Here is a 19,131-nt window from a genome sequence, read left to right as displayed (position 1 = left end):
ATTGTTTGATTTAAAAATGACACTTGTTTATTAGGAATTCTTTTTAATGTGAACTACAAAAACAGAAAATGACAGCATGAATATGACTATTGTCATCACACTCTGTACGGGTGTGGTCTACCACATGGATGAATTCCATTGGGAGGTGATGGGGAATCAGGACACACAAGCACATTATTTTTTTGTACAATATAAAACAGCAATGGCCCCATCCATTTGATACACCAGATGGTAACCCATGCAACACCCTCCACTCATCATTGTCTATACATCAACATTTGGGCAGAGATGTTCAGCTGCCAAATCAGTCAATCTTTTATACAACACGGCGCAGAAAAGGGAAGAATGGGGAGGGAGGAGAATAGGCTGGTTTGGAGGTTGAGGGAAAAGACGTGTCAGTGTTTGCTCTTCTTTGATTTTTTGTGAGACCGGTGAGGTGACCTTGATTTGGAGCGAGACTTCTTAGCTGATTTCTTGGGCGTCCTGGAGCGCGACCTCCTGGATCTTTTGGGTGTGCGAGGTGAGGGAGACCTAGTTGGACAAAAAATACATTTGAATTAGATCTCAATGTTTCAACTCTACTAACCCCACTTAAATTAAAAGAAAATGGTGAAATGTAAGAAACCAAAACCTTGCTCTAATGACAACTTCAGGGGAAGCCCTGGACAGGAAGTCTTACCTCTTGGAGGACTTTTTGTTGCTAGATCGTGGAGAGTCTTTATGCGAAGAACGGGAAGATGTGTCTTTAGAGAATGAGCGGTCGGAGCGTTCTGATCTTTCTGACCGCTCGGAACGGGGTGACGATGATCGGCCTCGTCTGCTGCTACTCCGCGTTGGGCTGGGTGACCCACTGTGACGCCGCTTCCTATCAACCGAAGGGGACAAATATCTGTCAGACAGAAAGTTTAACAAATCCCACTTTTTACGTTGCACGCTCCGAGGTACTAGACGTGCACTTTATGGATAAACCCGACAACCTACCGACTGGTTATCTCACCTCTCTTTCCTGGTTGGTGTGTCCTCCTTTTCTTTTTCCTTCTTCAAGTCTTTCAACCGTGCCTCAGCCTTTTCCTTCTCTTTCTTCTCCCTTTCTTTTTCTCGTTCAAGTTTCTCCTTTTCTTTTTCCTACAGTAAAAAAGGAACCATGACCCCAATTTTGAATGACAACTTCTGTACTTTATATCATCCATTGTAAAGTCTGCAGAGCCCAACTCCATACCTTTTGTAGTAGTTTGTCCCTGTAGTGCTCCACTTGCTCCTGAAAACTCTGCCCAGGCTTCTTGGGCCTTTTCCCAGACTCCAGCTCATCCTGGAACTTCATGACTTTAACCTGGATGAACAATAAAAGGAAAGAGGTCAAAACAATGAATTTCATTTGCACACAAAACAACACAAATTGTGGTGTATGTTGGTACGTGTAGTATGGGGGTTTGTGATACTTGTAAAGTACCTCTATCTCTCTGAGCTTGGTGCGTTTTTCCTCATTCATCTCAGACATCTTGGCCTTAATATCCGAGTCATCTCTGATGGGGTTGGAGTAGCTTTGATTATCTTCTGAGCGAGGGCTCCTGTCATCATAATCACTGTCCTCGTCATCCCTTCAGTTATAAACAGTTTATAAAAAAAGGTTAAAAGGGTGCACAGATGTATTTGCAGTTAAGAACAGACAGTTATCCTCAAAAGACCGCACGCAGATACAACTTACTTTTTTGTTTCTTCTGGCTGCTCAAACATCTCCCATTTTGATGTTGTCACAGCTAAAATGAGCAAACAAAACAGGTGACATCAAGATTTATGTACTGAAATTAAAATTTAGGAGTGTGAGGCCACTTAAAAAGGTCTAACCTTGAGCTTCTAACTCTGCCTCATCCACTGCTTCCCATTTCGAGGGTGCTACCTTGAACGTTGCCTCCTTGGACTGATCCACTATTAAAAAAAAAAATTTATTAAAAATCGAGAAATAAGAAGTAATTGAGTCACTATACAAGAGCTGCATACAGATCATATAACAACATCAACAACTACATTTGCTTGTCTCTATACCACTCACAAGGTATTCCATCTATGTCTTCTTCCATGGGCTTGATAGGAACCCCATCTAGGTCATCCAGGGGGGCTCCGTCAATTGGAGCTCCATCAATGGGCCCTGCGTCAATTGGCACCCCATCCACATCCTCCAGCGGAGTGCCATCTACATACTCCCCTATTGGAGCCCCATCAATGTCCTCTGCTGGCTCAGCCTGGGACAAAACCGGCACAAAGAAATTCTAGCTCTGATTTAGTAACTGCTAGGTTTTGAAAGCTATTAAGTTATGACAATTTGGTCAAGTATTGTTACATAATTCACCTCCACAACGACAGCAACAGGTTCCTTCTCTGCAGAGATATTAACTAGACCCAGGAAGATGTTCTGCAGCTTGATAAGGAAGGGGTCTGGGTACACAGCCCAGTCCTCCCATGCCCGGAAACATGACATAACCCTTTGCTGCCACAAAGAAACCAAGACAAGGACGGTTGAGTGACATACTGTAGGTGACAAACTGCTTGTGTAAACTATTCATTGTGTTAAGTTTACTTAGCAAGAGTTGGACATTTGGTACCTTAAAGTTCTCACTCTGAAGGTGACCCTGTATCGCTTTGTATGTCGCATTGAGGTCTGAGAAAATCTGGCAGAGCTTTGCCTCAAAACTGTTAAGAAGGTAAAAGCATTAATGTGAATTCTAAACAGAAATAGTGACTTGGGTATACCCATCTGAAATTGACAGTGATGTGTAATATAGTCCAAGATGGACAAAACTTACTATTTTCTGTAGTAAGACGCATTGGTTACTTTGGCAGAAGAGTTGTACAGCACATCAGAAACCAGATATAACCGTGCAATCTGAAAAGTAAAAATATGAACTAATCTTTAAATTGTCTACAGAATTTGACATTCATGGAAGTTATTGGTCCTTTTTTTAAGCAGACGTTAGCGCTATTATCTTGCCTTCTTGGGAAGAGGGGTCTTGAGGATGGAGAGAGACTCTGTGACACACTCCACAATCTCTTCAGCTGCTTCGGCGTGGCTGAGACAAAACAACATGGCTTCTGCTATGTCTCCCCTCCTGGGCGTCAAACCACGCAGCATCTCCTCTAGTTTGTCCCGCTCTCTGCACAGATGAAGGGCAATTAAGTGTAAATCTATGGAATTGCAGGTTCACCAACAACAGGGCATTTTAACCCAGTTTGATGAATCAAAGAGATGTTTTTAAGGAAACGTTCTTACTCTTCTTTTAGGCAGCCTTTCTTGGTGCCGTCCTCCTCTTCCTCCTCTTCCTCACCATCATCATAAGGCCCATGGAGGTATGGATTAAGAGGAGGAGGACGCCACAAAGAGCCATTCTTAAACATCCTGAAGTCATCTGTTCGCCATTTAGCTGGTGCTTCACCCTGAGCGAGTAATAATTTACAGTAAATATTAAACCTGCTCGACTGTGACCCCAGCACAGTGTTTTTCTTCAATGCGGGCTGGATGCCACTGAAATTGTGTACAATTTTTAAAGATAAGAAATCAAACCTGTAGTATGGAGTAGAGCTTCCATCGGTAGTATACATGTGCTGGGCTCTGGTTCTCAAATAGAAACCTAGAATTAGAAAAATCAAACATGAGCATATGGATCATAACTTTATAAAAACTACTTACTACTGAAAGAATAAAAGTAAATACATTACTAATGTGCAGCACTGACCTGTACATGGGGTTGTTGATTTCTCTGTTCATGATCATGGCTTCAAACATTGGGCCTTCACGCACCACAAACTCGATCATTCGGTGGATGAGAGAGAGCAAATTCCTACAAGAAAAACACAGTTAAAGCAAACGGATTCAGACTGGCCGGACCCTTGACCACTACCATAAGCCTGTCTCTTCATTTAATTTATGCTTGGTGGTTTGACACTCAGAACAGTTGTCTCTTCACAGACACGATGAATGTTTAACAAATGTTACAGGGCGGAACTGCAGTTGTCACGCACAGTAGGCTGTAACTGAGTAATGCGCTGCCATGGTAATACTTGCTATAAAAAAGGTACCTGACAGAAGATGTCACCTAAATGACTCAGCCAAAGATATACAATAACATATTTATTACGCATCAACTGAGAAGGACGATGTGAGACATAACTGTCTGAGAGTGGCATGTGACCAGGCATAAATTAAATGTAACTGTGACTATACCTCTCAGCCAATGTACAACATCAATGCATAAATGCTGCCAAAAATCAAAACTTAAAATGACAACTGATGAAGTAACAGTAAAACGTTCATTAATTAAGAATTAAGTTTTAAAAGACTAACAATTCAGGTAACAGTAGAATTTATTTTAAATTATGCCTAAATTGTTATTAGTTCATGCCTGTGTCCTTTTAGGCTGCAGAGCAACAGGTTTTAATTACATTGCACTGCCTGGACCCTTTCTTTGAAATCTTCCTAGATTCGAACTTCACAAAAGTAAAGCTGAAGAACTTGGGAAAGTAGGAACGAGACATTGACAAGACACTGCATTAACTGAACACTGTCAATACAGTGCCTTTCAATTCCCACTCTTCTCCTGACCAATGTGAAGTGAGGAAGAACCAAAGCAGTATAGGATTGTTGGCCTAAATTGACTAAACATGTTATCTACTGGTAGAGTTGGTAATGACTGAATACAGTGCAAATGGGATCACCAAAGTTCTTCTGTGACAATTTTGGGGAGATACATGGTGCAGGCTGCATACAATTAGCCTAAATTGGCCAAAAAGACAAAGGATGTCTTTCATTTGACAACACAGATCACATTTACTTGTATTGGAGCCGATCGTACCAATGGCGGGGTAAAATTCAGTATACTTTCCCAATCCATCCCATGAGGCTTTTCAGGTCCCTCGCTGCTGCAGACAGTTCAACTTGTGCTGCTCACCAAGGCCAATGTCAAAGGTCATATATAGACTAATACTGGCAGGTTTGGATTTGTTGGCAGGGGCCAGATTTACTGAGCTCCCAGTAGTGACAGAGGCCAAGGGGGTAGACGGTCTGAGTGAGCAATGGTCAGAGAGCAGGATTTCACAACTACAGATCTAGAATCAGCAGACTGTGTATGTGGAGTAACATGTCACTGAAGTTGAAAAAAAAACAACACAATTAAATGTTGATGTATGGAGTGAAACTGTGATGGAATAAAGTCATGATGTTTGGCTCCAAACAGCACATTATATAAGCACTATAATGATGTTTTTGCTACATATTTATAAAAAGGAAAAATGAGTGATGGTGGAGTGTGAAAGAGCAAGGTACAAAAGAAACTCGTCAAGTCAGTATTATTCTATCTACTAATGATGACATTGTACAATAGCCTCAACCATTGCTCACCCATACTGACCAGCCCCCTGTAGCATGCAGTGATCAACTGATCAAACTTTTAGCTTCATTATGGGATGTTTTTTCTAAGTTTGTACACCAATTTAAAAAAAGAAAAACATGTACCTTTCTGTTGGGATAACCACTTTGACTATGGCTTGCGACAGAGTCTGTATATGAAGTCACATCAGATAATAAACATAGAATGTGAGTATTGTTAAAAGGCAACAGGTGAAAAATATAAAAAATGCATTTAAAAGTGCAAAGACAACAACTTTCCTTTACTGCTGTCAGTTTTACTAAAGGCCAAACACCCCTGACACTGTATTCATTAACCATAAACACCTCTCTGTAACACTGAGCATTTTCCACACGCTAACATTTCATTATACCGACACTTACATACAGTGCAAAACTAATTTAATTCAGTCAATAAGACAATAACTAGAGCTTACAGAAACTTGGATTTAAACCTGTACTGACTACTCATTATAAAGGCTAATATCTCACCAGCTGCATTAACAAAACACTGCCATTAACCCATGAGAAAATCCTAGGCTGACATGCTGAGTTACCTTCTCAAACTCCTCCTTGTTTTTAGGTGGAGGAAGCAGGGGAGCATTGGGGTTCTTTAGCCTCTCCCGGGGCTGCGCGTTGAAGGGTAGGCCGGAGGGAGGCGGTGGGAGTGTGTGCTCCATCATGGAAGGAGGGATGTAGATGGGGTGGGGTGGAATGGGCACACCTTTGCCCCATCCTAATTTCATCTCAAAGTTCATAATCATCTTTCCTATAATTGGAGTAAAATATATATATTTACAATGACTGGAAAGAACACAAGTATGTAATTGATTTATTTAATAGAAAGAAATACAACTTTGTACCATTTAGGTTCTTGAGTGCTCGCTCAGCATCCCTCCTGTTCATGAAAGCCACAAAGCCACAGTTCCTCTCCCGAGCCCTCTCCTCATCTGTCCTCGGCCACATGATCTTCACACTGGCCAGCGGGCCATAGCGACCAAACTCTTGACACAGCATCTCCTCATTCATCTATAAAATAACAGAAACATAGACAGAGAAAATTGTTAAAGCACTTGAAATTAAGAGCACAAGCATCTACTGTTATGGTCTTGCTCTATGTTATTTTCAACCAATAGCAAAGCAACAGACTCAAACCAAGCCCTCCTGTTCACATCAAAGCTGTCAGTCAGTCCCTCTTCTACACTTCAGAAACGTTTGAACACAACTTCACCTGTGGGTTGATGTTTCCGAGATACAAGTTAGTAGTGGATGGGTCTCCAACATCATGGGAACCTGGCGCACAGTCATCCAAAACTGCAGAGACAGAAAAGAGAGAAGAATTTCCTACTGCTGTCTGACAGGACAACCTATTTTCTGAGCAAGATGAAGATATTCACAGCCACTATATTAAGTCAAAATTACCACTGGACGGACGGTTTCTTCTTGAAGAACCATCCGCTAAAAGAAGCAGAAAAGCAGTATAAATTTTGTTTCAGGGGAAAAGTGGACAATGGGTGTTTGGGGAGGGGGAGTAAGGCGTGCAGGACAGGGCCATTTTAGGCCAAGTTAGTACATGGAACACAGTCGTGTCATCTGAAGACACTCACATGAACGTCTTCCGTCCGTGCCCGAGAGAGGTTCGAAACGACTAACACGTCCTTTCATCTTGTGTCTTTCATCCCTTTCCTCCTGTATTCTGCACAAAACAGCATTTAGTACAGTTAAATTCAACCTATGTTCAAAGTATTACGGGTTTTGTATTTTCACACCATACCACCGGAGAACTGCTGGTTTTCAGAATCCTAAACAATTCAAATGTTTAACAGATTTATGTGTTTAAACTTACTGTTTAAGTTCTTCTTTAAAGAGCTCCAAGTTGCTCTTCTTCTTTTCCTTTTCAGTAGTTTTCTTCAAAGACTAGAATACAGATATGGAAATATTATCAGTACAGTAAAAACAAAGCATTACTTACTACAGCAGTAACAAGAGACATGACTTGTTCACTGTCATTGTACTTACATGTCTTTTGTCTATCGCTAAAAACTGAGGTGGGGTTTCCAAAGGCAAGAAGCTTTTTGTTTGGGTCTCAAAACGTGACTTGGGCTTGTACAACTTTCCTTTCTTCTCATCAGCAGCTGCCTCTTCTGAAAGGAGAACAAGTGTGTTAGGACTTCAGAATGTAACTTTATTAAATCATGGATGGAGGATGTTGTGAACTGTGGTTGTGCCCGAACGTATCATGCAATCCATTTGAGAAACACATAATAAAATAGAGAGATGTTGTACCTTTAGTTGCATTTGCAATACCACCACGGACAAAGGCCTTGACTTTGCCCTCTCCTCCTCCTTCGAAAGCAGCAAGAAACTCCTCGTAAATCTCTGCTGCCGCTCGCTCGTCCTCCTGAACAAAGAATCCAGTGTGAAAATGCATAAACACATATATTACATTACAGAGAACCATCTTTATAAAATGTGTACCCGGTCACCACAGATGAGATCAAAAAGGAAGCCAATACTTACTTTTTTCTTAATTTCATCTTGTTCCTTCTTGCTTAGGGTCCTCTTTGCAACTGCCATTTTTCCAATGCTGAAAGACTTGAGTTTGCTCTCAAGCAGCGCCTGTCGATGTAAACAAAGCATGGTTGGTTTTTCCAACAGGTTATATCACGGTCGCATAATGTAACGCTAAATCTGTGCGCATATAACACAGTCAAACCATCCCACAGATAACCACTGCCCCGGGTAGTGTTAATTATTATTCAAACGATTGCTTAAGCATGACAGCTCATGTTGACAGCTAAGTTCAGCGAGGGTTTATTACCGCAACACCACGCAACTCATGCTACACTACAAAGTGTCCACTCGTCGTTTGCGAGCATTGGCCAAATACTTTGATCGTCGTTCCGTAAGTTGCATTTACTGCTTAGTTGCAGACAGACCCGAGGAAGTAGCTATCGTTACCTACAACAGAGCAAGCAAGCAAGAGGCCTAACAAGCTGGTACCTGCTGCAGCGCCACCGACTGAACGCATTAAGCGCCGAATGACTGTAACACGGAGCTGAAGGCTGTTAGGCCCCAGTTCACAAATATTTAATGTACAATTTCTTAATTCAAACATATATCGCCTGAACTTTGTGCTGAAGACTTATCGTGTCGGTGTCAGATGCTTAGCTGTGCGAACAACACTCCTTTCTGGGTCAACTGCCCTTTACTATCCCTGGTTATGGTAGCTAAATCTTTAGCTTAGCTTAGCTTAGCTTAGCTTCATTAGCCAGTGTGGCCGGAGAGCCGACGGTTAGCTTCAGCGCGTTGCTAAGTTAGTTAGCTAACACCGTTGCGCACACTCGTAACTCTTGCCTCTTGCAGGCTACAAATATATAATACGTATTGCTGTTCAGGCATACTGTTATTTACATTGTTTTCGTTACGACAGATGAGACCTAGCTAATGCAAGAATAAACGGTAAATTCACCTTAGCGCTAGCTTTCTGAGAGCCACCAGGCGCTCGGTCCGCCATCTTTTGTGGAACTAAATACAATCGATCATCGATTAGAAGATAGCGGCAAACGTGAAACTCCAGGCGACACAGTCGAACGCCGAATCAATGATGGCTAAACTTGTTTTGTCGTTCTCTCTGCCACAGCTGTGTGTTTGCCATTCCCAGTGTAATATAATATATATAATATATACAGTGTATATGAGGTGTTTATAATGCAACATAGACTGGAGCCGTGTATTAAAAAAAAAATGCAATCATTTTGAGAGAAGATTTAGTTTTATATGCTAAATTAAAACATCTTTACTTTTTAAAGTTGCATGTCACAGAAACTATAGATGTGTACCTTCGCGTTGACCTACAGTACATACTTAGGTAGCCTAACGTAAAGTCTTAATGTGTATCCAGTCGTATAAGTAAATATATATGAGCTATAATGTAGTTATTAAGTAAATACCGTATTTACTCCAGCAGGTGGTGCTCTCGCTCTCTATCGCTCCCATTCTTTCTCTGCTAGCAGTCTAACCTGTTCCTATTATTCATACAATAATATAAATACATATTTTTAATGATATTTCAGCTGGTGTAAAAAATCTCCACCCCTGTTACAGAGTGTCTTCTTTCACTCCACATCTGGATAGTCCCACATTGCAGTCACTGACTGGGATCTTTGCCGATATAAATGTCTCTGCCAGATGTACATGGTCCATATAATTGAAATACCAAACCATTCATCTATGTTTAATGGTTCAAGTTTATTCATGTCTCCTTTTTTTCAATGTTTTCCAGGCCAGGTGAAACTAATGCGAGACCTCACACCCATCCAGCGCTTCATTAATCGAGGGTTTTTTTGGGGGGGGAGCAGCAGCCTTTGCTCCGTCCCTCCTACCACGCAGAACAAACGCTATATTCATCTGCTCCAGCTTGCAGTTACTGAAACTGCCCCGCAGGAACTCCTGGGTACTTTTCCCCACCGCTCCAGCTGCTGAACACAATGCCATTCATGCCACGGGGCGAAAACAGGCGAAGCGCCCGCTCCGTTAACCCAACAATGTGGAGAACATGCAGTATTTTTTGCGCATGGAGTCTACTGTTCTTGACAGAGGTCTGTGCGCAGTCTCAGCAGAGGTACACATTTATTTACATGTTGTTTTTAATTGTGAAAGCTTTATGAGTGAGCAAGGTGTCAAGGATCTCGTCTAGCCTCAGTGGACTGGAGTTTATTCAGAGGGATATTCTGCAGTCTGAGCTGCCTCCAGTCAGGACCTATGGCGCATTAAATGAAAATCTTGTGTTAAATCAACTGCAGGCTGTCGTTAACGTGTATGTGCTGTTTTAACACATCATCATTTAGACCAACCTTCACATGCGGCGGAAACATAACAGGGGATTCTGGAGTAATCGGGAGCCAGGGGTACCCAGGAGTTTACCCTCCAAATACCAAATGTGTGTGGAGGATCACAGTGAGTCCCATTTTATATTCCCATATTTTCCTTTTTCTACCATAGCCAAGAATTATGATGATGATAAAACTGATACTATTCATCAAGGAGCTGCACAATAAAGTAATATGATAATCTTTCACTAACCCACTTCCCTCTAAAAAAAATACTTAACCACAGCCAGCTCAAGGCTTTTGCTCTATTACATTACTGTACATTCAAGCAGTCAAGCTGATAGTATGGCTGGATCAAATTGCTTTTAGACTGCTCTACATAAGTCAGGCTTACTGTGAGGAAATGTGCAGTCACATGTGGAAACCATTGTTTTACTGGACATCTGTGAAGTAACAAGCCAGTATCCATGGGAGGTGTTACATTTTATTGCTCTAAGTAATAATGATAATTACTTGAAATTGACCCTTAATTCCCACCCAGGTCCCTGAGGGAAAGGTGGTGGTCCTGTCATTCCGCTTTATTGACTTGGAGAGCGACAACCTGTGCCGCTATGACTATGTGGATGTTTACAGTGGCCATGTCAATGGGCAGAGACTTGGTCGCTTTTGTGGGACGTTCAAGCCGGGAGCCCTGGTTTCCACGGGCAACAAGATGCTCATGCAGATGGTATCTGATGCCAACACCGCTGGGAGTGGCTTTCTGGCTGTTTTCTCTGCTGCCCATCCACACGAGAGAGGTAGGCAAACATGGGAAGAAGAATAGTTTTGGCATGCTTACTCTTTCTGTCCTACTCATAGGTGCCAAGGTTGGAAAGGTAGCAGCTGTGTAGAGAATATCTTGCTGCTACCCAAGCATGTAATACGGAGCCACAAGGGACGGTGTCTCAGCCATGACTTCACCCCATAAAGGAATCTGATAACTGACTTTGGAGTGTGTCTGGTAGAGGGTCAGTCTTTTAACAAGGTTGTTTAACACGAGTCACTTCTGTGAGGTCATTGCATGGTACCTCAATGTCCAGACACGGAGAGAAACATTTCACCTCCTTAAGTAGAGTTCAGTTTTTGCATAATACTGTAAATTACTTTTCGGACATGCAGAGTTTTTCTTCTGTTCGGTAAAAACCAGTGACCTTTGGGGGATTAATTTGTTCAAGACAAGGCTATGGGTCTAAGGTTTCCAGCATGTGGACCTAAAGGGAGGAATATCTTAACACTTCTTACAGTACGATGTGGAATTTCTCACTGACGTTTTTTTGAGCACTTCAGTAGAAGGCACAGGTCAGAAGTATCACTTAGAGTTGAATGAGCCTCTTCCTCTCTGCAGGGTTGCAAAGTATCATGTACTGTTTTGGTGGAATTTTAATGGCTAGTTCTCTGTACCCAAAGAGCTGACAGCTGTGATGGACAATGGCTATTAAGCAACCTGCCTGGCTTTTACACAATGGATGGAAGCAGACTGTCTCTAAGCATTGTCAAAACAGAACAACATTTGTTAAGTGTCTATTTTTGTCACTTACTAAACTGTATTTCTTCTTTTAGACATGTTGGAGAGGAAACATCAGTCTAAGTGTATGTTAAAAAGAAAACACGTCTTCAAGTGACTCAGCTCTTTGACAGTCTGAACCGCATTGAACTGATGTGTCTCAGATGCCTGACAGAAGAATGTTGCCTTTTTTTAAACTGTTCACTGCATAGGACTAATGAATGACCTACTTTTTAGGATGCATGCAATGACAAAGAAGGCTATGAGAGCACCTATTACAGTAGACAAGTGGTTAATTGCAGGATCATATAATGTACACACCATCAAAGCATTTATGAATACAATCTGGATCCTTTCCTTTAAGAACAGGAATGATATTTTGCAGATTATTCCTGAGGACTATGCAAGATATAACTAAGTCATTACTCCACAGGGGACCAGTACTGTGGAGGCAGATTGGACAAACCCTCAGGGTCTTTCAAAACACCCAACTGGCCAGAGAAAGACTACCCAGCTGGTGTCACCTGCTCCTGGCACATAGTGGCACCAAAGAACCAGGTCAGGATGTTCAAAATGAATGAATCTGAAATAAAAGGATGTGTTATATATAAAGTTATGATAGGAACTGACTCTAGGAGGCCTATCGAACCACTAACCTGTTAATAGGACATAGACGCAAAAATCATCCATGTGTCCACAATCGATTGTTGATGCTCCATGCTAACACTGAATAGTGCCAAAGTGTGATGTTTTACAGTATCAGTGGTTGAATAAATGAGCCTCATTGTAAAATAAAGCATACAACAAGTTACCTCAGACGTAACAAGTTCTATTTACAGGTCTTGTGAAAAAGTTTAAAAGCCTCACCTCCAGAGGGAGCTGTGCAAAGTTTCATTAATATCTTTGAGTGATGTCTTAAGTCGGTTGGGTCTTAAGACTACAAGTTTGAAAATAAAAAAACTCTGCAGTCTCTCTTCTTCGTTGTTAGCAGCTTAACATAACATAACATAACATAAGCCTTTACTAGAAAAACAACCAGTCAGTGCTCAAGTTGCATTGTCGGTGATGTAGGTTTTTGACAAAGAAGAAGAATGCATAAAATAAATGCTGCTTTATTTATTTTGATCCCTTTTAAACTGATCCTAATCTAACATTATTATAGAGTGCAATGCTAAATGGTCAGAGTACTCTTAAGTATGGCTCAGTGTGTAATGGGTGTGGAACAAGAGTAAATCATTCCACAAATGATAGGGTACCCTTTAATCAAACAGCATGACCTGATAGCCTGATTACAAGCTCTTGCTTGATGAAAGAAGATTTTCTTTGTGATTTTTCTCCTGCTGCAGATTATTGAAGTCAAGTTTGAGAAGTTTGATGTTGAAAGAGATAACTACTGCCGCTACGACCACGTCTCCATTTTCAACGGGGCAGAAATCAACGACGCCAAGAGGATTGGCAAATACTGTGGAGACAGCCCCCCAGCGTAGGTGATTCTGTCATGAACATTTTTATTTTCATTAAAAGATCTATCCAATGAGTTCCTCTCAGTTTACACTCTTGTCTGGGTTCCTTTGCAGGCCTGTGTTCTCAGAGGGGAACCAGCTCCTAATCCAGTTCCTGTCAGATCTCAGTCTGACCGCAGATGGCTTCATTGGACACTACAAGTTCCGACCAAAGAAATTCCCCACCACCACGATACCACCCACCACTACAACACAGCCCGTCACCACCAGGCCCATACGTAGGTAGCAACTTTTATCCAATAAAAACCTCCAGAAGATTTTTAACATCTGTATTTGTTGATGTAGCTATGAGAAACGCTGGCTTTTTACTACTGGATTCTCTTGCTAACATGTGGGGTTGATCTTTTACTTAAAACGTAAGAGGGACCTGGACTCGACTTCTGATAGCAGATCTTGGCACGAAAAGAACTAAGCGAAGTTAACTCCTTCAAGAGTCAAATGAACACTGCTTATGGTTAAGAATTCTGCTTTACAGTGCATGTGGATAAGTATCTAACGTAATAACAAATTCTTTGTTTCCATAAAATGGGTAAAAGTGGCCAGATCAAACTAAACAGTGGATGTGGAACATACAGTACTGGAGACTGTAGGTCCTATTAAAGCTGCAGCCAAGAGCAGCACATGTTCAAACAAAGCATGTGCTAAAAAGTGTGTCTTATGCTGACATTTCTCTTGTGTAAACTGTACACAACACAGTTCATATACAGTGTGGGCATGTGTCGGCATCCACAATCACAGCTCATTTTCATGCCACAACTCACATTCCCACACACTGTTGTTTTTTCCCTTAGTCAGGCCAGGTTATTTTGGCACCTTCCTGCCACGATGTCATACTGCGACAACGCTTTCTGGTTGGCTTATCTTTCCTGACTTTTCCCTCTCCAGTAAGAATAATATTGAGACAGTCACCTTGTATTTTCTTGGTTCTTTCCTTTATGGACTCTTTACCATCTCTAACACTAAAAACAGATGTTCACTTGTCACATTACGTTGCTATTTTACACACTGTCTCATATTCTCTCTAAGACTGACAGCCATTCATTTTTAGAGTCTTGTGTTACTGAGAATATTTGGTAAATAAACCACAGCAGAAACAGATGCAACCATAACTTACATACTTGCATCAGTGACAGGCAAAATTACAGAGATTGAATTTTCTTTTGTGTGTGTGTGTGTGTGTGTGTGTGTGTGTGTGTGTGTGTGTGTGTGTGTCTGTGTGTGTCTGTGTGTGTTTGTGTGTGTCTCTGCAGCTCTGAAGTACTCTGTAGCCCTGTGCCAGCAGAAATGTAAAAGAAGAGGAACACTTGAGAGCAATTACTGCTCCAGCAATTTCGGTAAGAACACCAGTGCTTATTACTATTTATTTAAACCACATAAGCTCCAGTCACTCATATGTTCCAGCTTTGCCTACTGTTATATACATACTAATCCTAAAAGGTCCAAAACTACACAGGACAGATTCTTTGAAGAGTTACGTCAGCGCAGCCCACATTAGCATCAGTAGCCAAATCCCCCCGAACTAACAGTTTACAGTCCTGATCATGTCACTATCTTTGCTCCTCTGATTTCTCACTGCTTATCTCAAAGACTTCCTTGATAGCCTGTCAGGAAGTGAAGGAGCGTATACAGTAGGACACAGTTACCTCAAGTTTAAACACACACACTCTAAGTCTCTGACTGTGGGTAAACTGTTGATAAATGAAGGTGTTGATTTAGGGCTCGGCCTCCGTTTGCTACCCTCCTGCTACTCTGATGTTTTCCTCTCAGAGATGTTTACCACATGTGTTAGATTGGCATTTCAAAGAGTTCACTTGGATTTGCATCAGGAAAACGAGGAAAGGCAAGCGATGTGGTGGTGCATGTGGAAAAAGTCGTCCGTGTGATGTGGTGGCGGGGTCGGCACACAATATGTTACATCACATTTTGATGAAGTGGCGAGACAGTGGACTGAAAATAGTTTGTATAATCAACACTTAAATGTTACAGCAGTTTCTAATGATGTGATATATGTTCTTTGGATTGTCAAAAGCAGTTCACTGGTTTATGTTACAGTAGCATCAGATACAATAACATTACTGAAACAGGCCGTCCTCTGGCTGTTCTCATCCCCGTCAGGAAATGAAACAGGCAGTATGTGAAGTCCAGACATATTGGTACCATCAGTGTAAAGAATCCTGTTCATGTTGAATGAGACGTGATTTCCTCTTGCTCCACTGGCTCCACTATAACTCAGCTGTCACTGCTAAATGTCAGCTCTCTTCCATGTCCAAACGACAAAGCTGTATTTTTTTTCCGCTTTTAGAGACCTGGTCAGACTAAACAGGAAATGACTGAAAACTTCACCCAGCAGATTTGTCGCATTTTGTAGCAAAATCAGAAAACACAACAACAGAAAAACAGGGACTGTGAGATACAGAAGGTGGCAATTCTGGATGCTGGTAAATTAACCTATAAGAGGATTTCTCGTGGAGTTTTACATTTTTAATCTCCTTCCTTACTTGATTTGTTAACCAGTGTCTGAAACACAAAAATATTTGAGTTGCACTGAGTTGCTCTCTATATTAGATTGTATTATATATAATATTGAGTTGACCTCTGCCCTGCTGACTCAAATGCAAAACATTTGAGCTGTCTGCAGGACAATTATGATATAACACCTTTAACTTGGTCTTGTCACAGTCAGGGTCGTAACGCTTTGAAAGTCACAAAATTACAGTATATGATATCCTTGATGTTTTTTCTGAGTTTTTTTAGAAAGAACAATTAGCTCATGAATGGGAGAGGAAGCCATAAAAAGGACAAAAGGGGAGTGTTGAAAGCCTGAAAGGAACCATTGAGAAGCTATGCTGTTAATTTACCATGACAGGCTGCACTTCACAGAGGAGAACAGAGTATGAACTAAGTAGTGTGCACACACTGTTCACATTTCTCTGCATTGATGATAACAATAAAAAAGCAGATTCCCTTCGCTACAGCTGTTTCTATGTTATCCCCCACTGTAAATTCCAGGCTCCCTTTTCTTTAATGTTGATGTTAACATTGTCTGTAAATACTTCACATATTAATCCTACATTTCTAAATCCAAACCAGGCATCTGCAGGCATTCTTGGCCCCCTTTGGATGAATCCTACTGACTTTGTTGACTCCAGGGCTTTTTCTCCAGAGTCACCAGCGTGATGACATTTTTGGCTTTTAGTGAAATATATTTGATCTATTTTAACTATTGAATGGACATTTTTCTGTGTGTACAAACATATACATCAACAAACAAACAAATGGTTGACTCTAACCAAAGCACACAGAGGCAGAAATTAAGAAAAGTCAACTTCTCAGAAAAAAATAGATACATAAACCTAAAAGCATGTTCAAATTAAAAGTATTTCATTATCTTGAAATATTAAAGGATTCAGCTCATGTTAATATTGCAAGTTTTCCACCAGGGAGTACAAATTGATCCTCTTTATCATCTAATAGATCCATACATTTTACAAAAACAGTAATTAGTGCTCATTCGCAAACGTTAGCATGCTTACACACTAAACTAAGATGGTGATCATGATAAATATTTTACACATCAGCATGTTCATTGAGAGCAATGCTGACATTAGCATTTAGCTCAAGGTGTGTACAGGCACTGTTAACTTTAATTATTATAACTGTAATTATAAAAAAGAGTGAAAAGAACAATTTCCCTTGGGGATCAATAAAGTATATCTTCTTCTTCTTCTTCTTCTTCTTGTAGGCAGGGAAACATACAGTATATTTCCCTTTCAGTACTTTTGTATGTTTTATTTTATTTTTCATTACCTATGTGTATGTGTGTGTCTATGGCAGTGATAACCGGGACTGTCATTACTGCGGTGATGAGAGGAGGAAGTATGTATGCCACTGTCTCTATCATCAACGTGTATAAAGAAGGCAGTCTGGCCATTCAGCAGGCAGGAAAGACCATGAGCACCAAGATCATTATCCTGTGCAAGAAGTGTCCATTTATCAGAAGAGGTGAGTTCACTGGTGAAATTAAACTGGCTATTTTTGTTTGATGTATGAATTCACTGTGACATAAAAAAAGATCATTACCTCAATGATGACACAGTACGCAGTTCCTGGTTGACTGTTTTTAATAACCTATGGCTCTGAGTTTGCCTCCTTTTGCTGTGCCGTAAGCGCTCAGTCGATAGAGCGCCCCCCAGAGTGTGAGGTGAGCGGCAGAACTCACTGTCCAAACAGTCAATGAAACATTAAATATGTTTATATGTATGCATATAATCATATGGTACAGACCTGCCCGTGTGGAGATTCTGATATTTGGCCTCCCTGAATGTCTCTGCCGTTCCGCCACTGCATTCAGGTTTTTTGTGTGTGACCTTACCAGGTTTGAACTACATCTTCATGGGCCACGTGGATGAGGACGGTCGGGGGAAAATCGCCCCTCACCACTTTGTTATGGCGTTTAAGACAAAGAACCAGAAAGGACTCAACGTTCTGAAAAACAAGCGGTGCTGAGTTCCCGTAGCTCTGAGGATCTCAACTGGACTGGAGGTGTGTCCGAGGCTCAGCTCTGGATGGAAATAATTAAACAATAACAAAACTGAATCTGGATGCAGAAATGCCAGCGCAAAACATAAAATCTACATGATTCATTCAATTAGGGGGCAACAGATTTTTGTAAATTCATTTTGCTGTGGATTGCATGATTTTTGGAGTAAACAAAAAGACATTAAGTACTTCTACTCTGTCTTCTATTAAAAGACCAGTTGCTTAGTCTGTTTGGCAAGCTCAGATTAATCAGCAACAAAATGAGTTGAAATTTCCATCCCTATTCTCAGCCCATTCTCACTCCGCTGAGTCACATTCCTGTCATGCCCCTAGCAGGGAATTAAACTGTAGCCAGTAACAGGAGCCCAGAATATGGATTATATCAATTCAGAGAGACATTCATAAGACAAACATTCATCAGATTGTTTAAAAATTTCAGTGTGCACATCTGTTCTGATGTCTTATGATTGCACTGTTAATGTCAATTTTTTCCATATTCTACTTTTCAGTAGTTTCCCTTTTAGACAGTGGGTACAATGTGAATAAACAGTGGGATTTATTATTTAGTATGCATTAAAGAAATATATCTGTCTGGCAGAAAAGTCTTAAATTTCACAAGCCTGATTATTATCCATAGGGGATTTGTCACAGCTGATTGTTGTAGTTTTAATCATGTGTTAACAACTTGCAGTTCATTTTCTGTGTTCAGTTTCAATGGGCAGGATTAGGACATATTTAAGTCTTAATAAAAAGTGCAATATTTAATATATACACAATTCTTTTTTTTCAAATAGATTTGTATGCTGGTTTTATGTGAAACAAATGAGGACCTACGTAGCTAAAGCTCTTTTCTTCAGTTTGCCTACAGATGCAAAGCACAATCATCAGCATACATCATTTACCTACATTGTTTTTAAAGGCAAAGGTATGAAATGAAAAATATTTTCATATGAAAAAGTCTGTGAATATTATTTATATTTTATTGTTTTAATTTGCCCAAATAAAACTTTAAGATTTACCATTTGTTTGTCTCTCTTTGTACAAGAAAATACAGCTGGAAAGCAAACAATACCAAATAGTATTTGAATTGGTCTCTTGAGAGCAAGTCAAGGCAGCTATGCTTGACTAAGCAAGAGAGTGGATCAGGTGTGTGTAATGTGACTCTCACATGGACTGGACCACTGGGCAGTTGGCTGAACAGTTGACAGTTTTTTGGCCAAAGATCAGTTTTCAAGGAGAGAAATCAACAAGTAACTTGCTAACTAAATCTAAAAAGCAGCACTTCATTAAAGTCAGCAC

At 40.7% G+C, this 19,131-nt stretch overlaps 2 protein-coding genes across 7 annotated transcripts; one reads left to right on the top strand and one right to left on the bottom strand.

Moving 5' to 3' along the window:
* Nucleotide 1: 1 nt before the first annotated feature.
* u2surp (U2 snRNP-associated SURP domain containing) lies at nt 2-8,954 on the bottom strand. Of its 6 annotated transcripts, none has more exons than XM_051411377.1 (26): nt 8,868-8,954; nt 7,916-8,014; nt 7,682-7,796; nt 7,415-7,539; nt 7,242-7,312; nt 7,003-7,091; nt 6,818-6,853; nt 6,627-6,709; nt 6,259-6,424; nt 5,953-6,164; nt 5,504-5,547; nt 3,729-3,833; nt 3,557-3,623; nt 3,266-3,429; nt 2,987-3,149; nt 2,802-2,881; nt 2,601-2,688; nt 2,348-2,485; nt 2,051-2,267; nt 1,846-1,926; nt 1,706-1,757; nt 1,451-1,598; nt 1,220-1,330; nt 998-1,035; nt 680-865; nt 2-531 (listed from the first exon to the last, which is right to left on the bottom strand). In XM_051411377.1, the coding sequence occupies exons 1-26, from the start codon at nt 8,910-8,912 to the stop codon at nt 396-398; spliced, it is 2,859 nt and encodes a 952-aa protein (XP_051267337.1). In that variant the 5' UTR covers nt 8,913-8,954; the 3' UTR covers nt 2-395. The 6 variants fall into 6 exon arrangements, with proteins under 6 accessions (XP_051267337.1, XP_051267334.1, XP_051267335.1 ...); XM_051411374.1 differs by having other exon boundaries at nt 998-1,125; nt 8,868-8,953; XM_051411375.1 differs by having other exon boundaries at nt 998-1,125; nt 2,051-2,240; nt 8,868-8,953.
* On the top strand, nt 8,155-18,850 carry pcolce2b (procollagen C-endopeptidase enhancer 2b). The gene is made up of 10 exons (XM_051411382.1): nt 8,155-8,300; nt 9,681-10,019; nt 10,246-10,354; nt 10,769-11,024; nt 12,204-12,328; nt 13,117-13,253; nt 13,348-13,511; nt 14,544-14,627; nt 17,128-17,295; nt 17,669-18,850. Exons 2-10 carry the CDS (start codon nt 9,886-9,888, stop codon nt 17,797-17,799), a joined length of 1,308 nt encoding a protein of 435 aa, XP_051267342.1. The 5' UTR covers nt 8,155-8,300; nt 9,681-9,885; the 3' UTR covers nt 17,800-18,850.
* The last annotated feature ends 281 nt before the right edge of the window (nt 18,851-19,131 follow it).

The sequence above is a fragment of the Dicentrarchus labrax genome, unplaced genomic scaffold (genome assembly GCF_905237075.1).
Source record: "Dicentrarchus labrax unplaced genomic scaffold, dlabrax2021, whole genome shotgun sequence".
Taxonomy (NCBI): Eukaryota; Metazoa; Chordata; class Actinopteri; family Moronidae; genus Dicentrarchus; species Dicentrarchus labrax.
The sequence above is the reverse complement of the archived record's forward strand: the minus strand, read 5'-3'. Positions and strand labels throughout refer to the sequence as shown.

What these genes read in the sequence shown, in the direction of transcription:
- u2surp (XM_051411374.1), bottom strand. Translation starts at nt 8,912, where the DNA reads ATGGCGGACCGAGCGCCTGGTGGCTCTCAGAAAGCTAGCGCTAAG. An exon ending in TCGGAAACATCAACCCACAG is followed by an intron (nt 6,425 to 6,626) that starts GTGAAGTTGTGT and finishes GTTATTTTATAG; the next exon opens with ATGAATGAGGAGATGCTGTG. An exon ending in CTGTTGCTGTCGTTGTGGAG is followed by an intron (nt 2,268 to 2,347) that starts GTGAATTATGTA and finishes AATCAGAGCTAG; the next exon opens with AATTTCTTTGTGCCGGTTTT.
- pcolce2b (XM_051411382.1), top strand. Translation starts at nt 9,886, where the DNA reads ATGCCATTCATGCCACGGGGCGAAAACAGGCGAAGCGCCCGCTCCGTT. An exon ending in AATGTGTGTGGAGGATCACA is followed by an intron (nt 10,355 to 10,768) that starts GTGAGTCCCATT and finishes ATTCCCACCCAG; the next exon opens with GTCCCTGAGGGAAAGGTGGT. An exon ending in TGTGGAGACAGCCCCCCAGC is followed by an intron (nt 13,254 to 13,347) that starts GTAGGTGATTCT and finishes GTTCCTTTGCAG; the next exon opens with GCCTGTGTTCTCAGAGGGGA.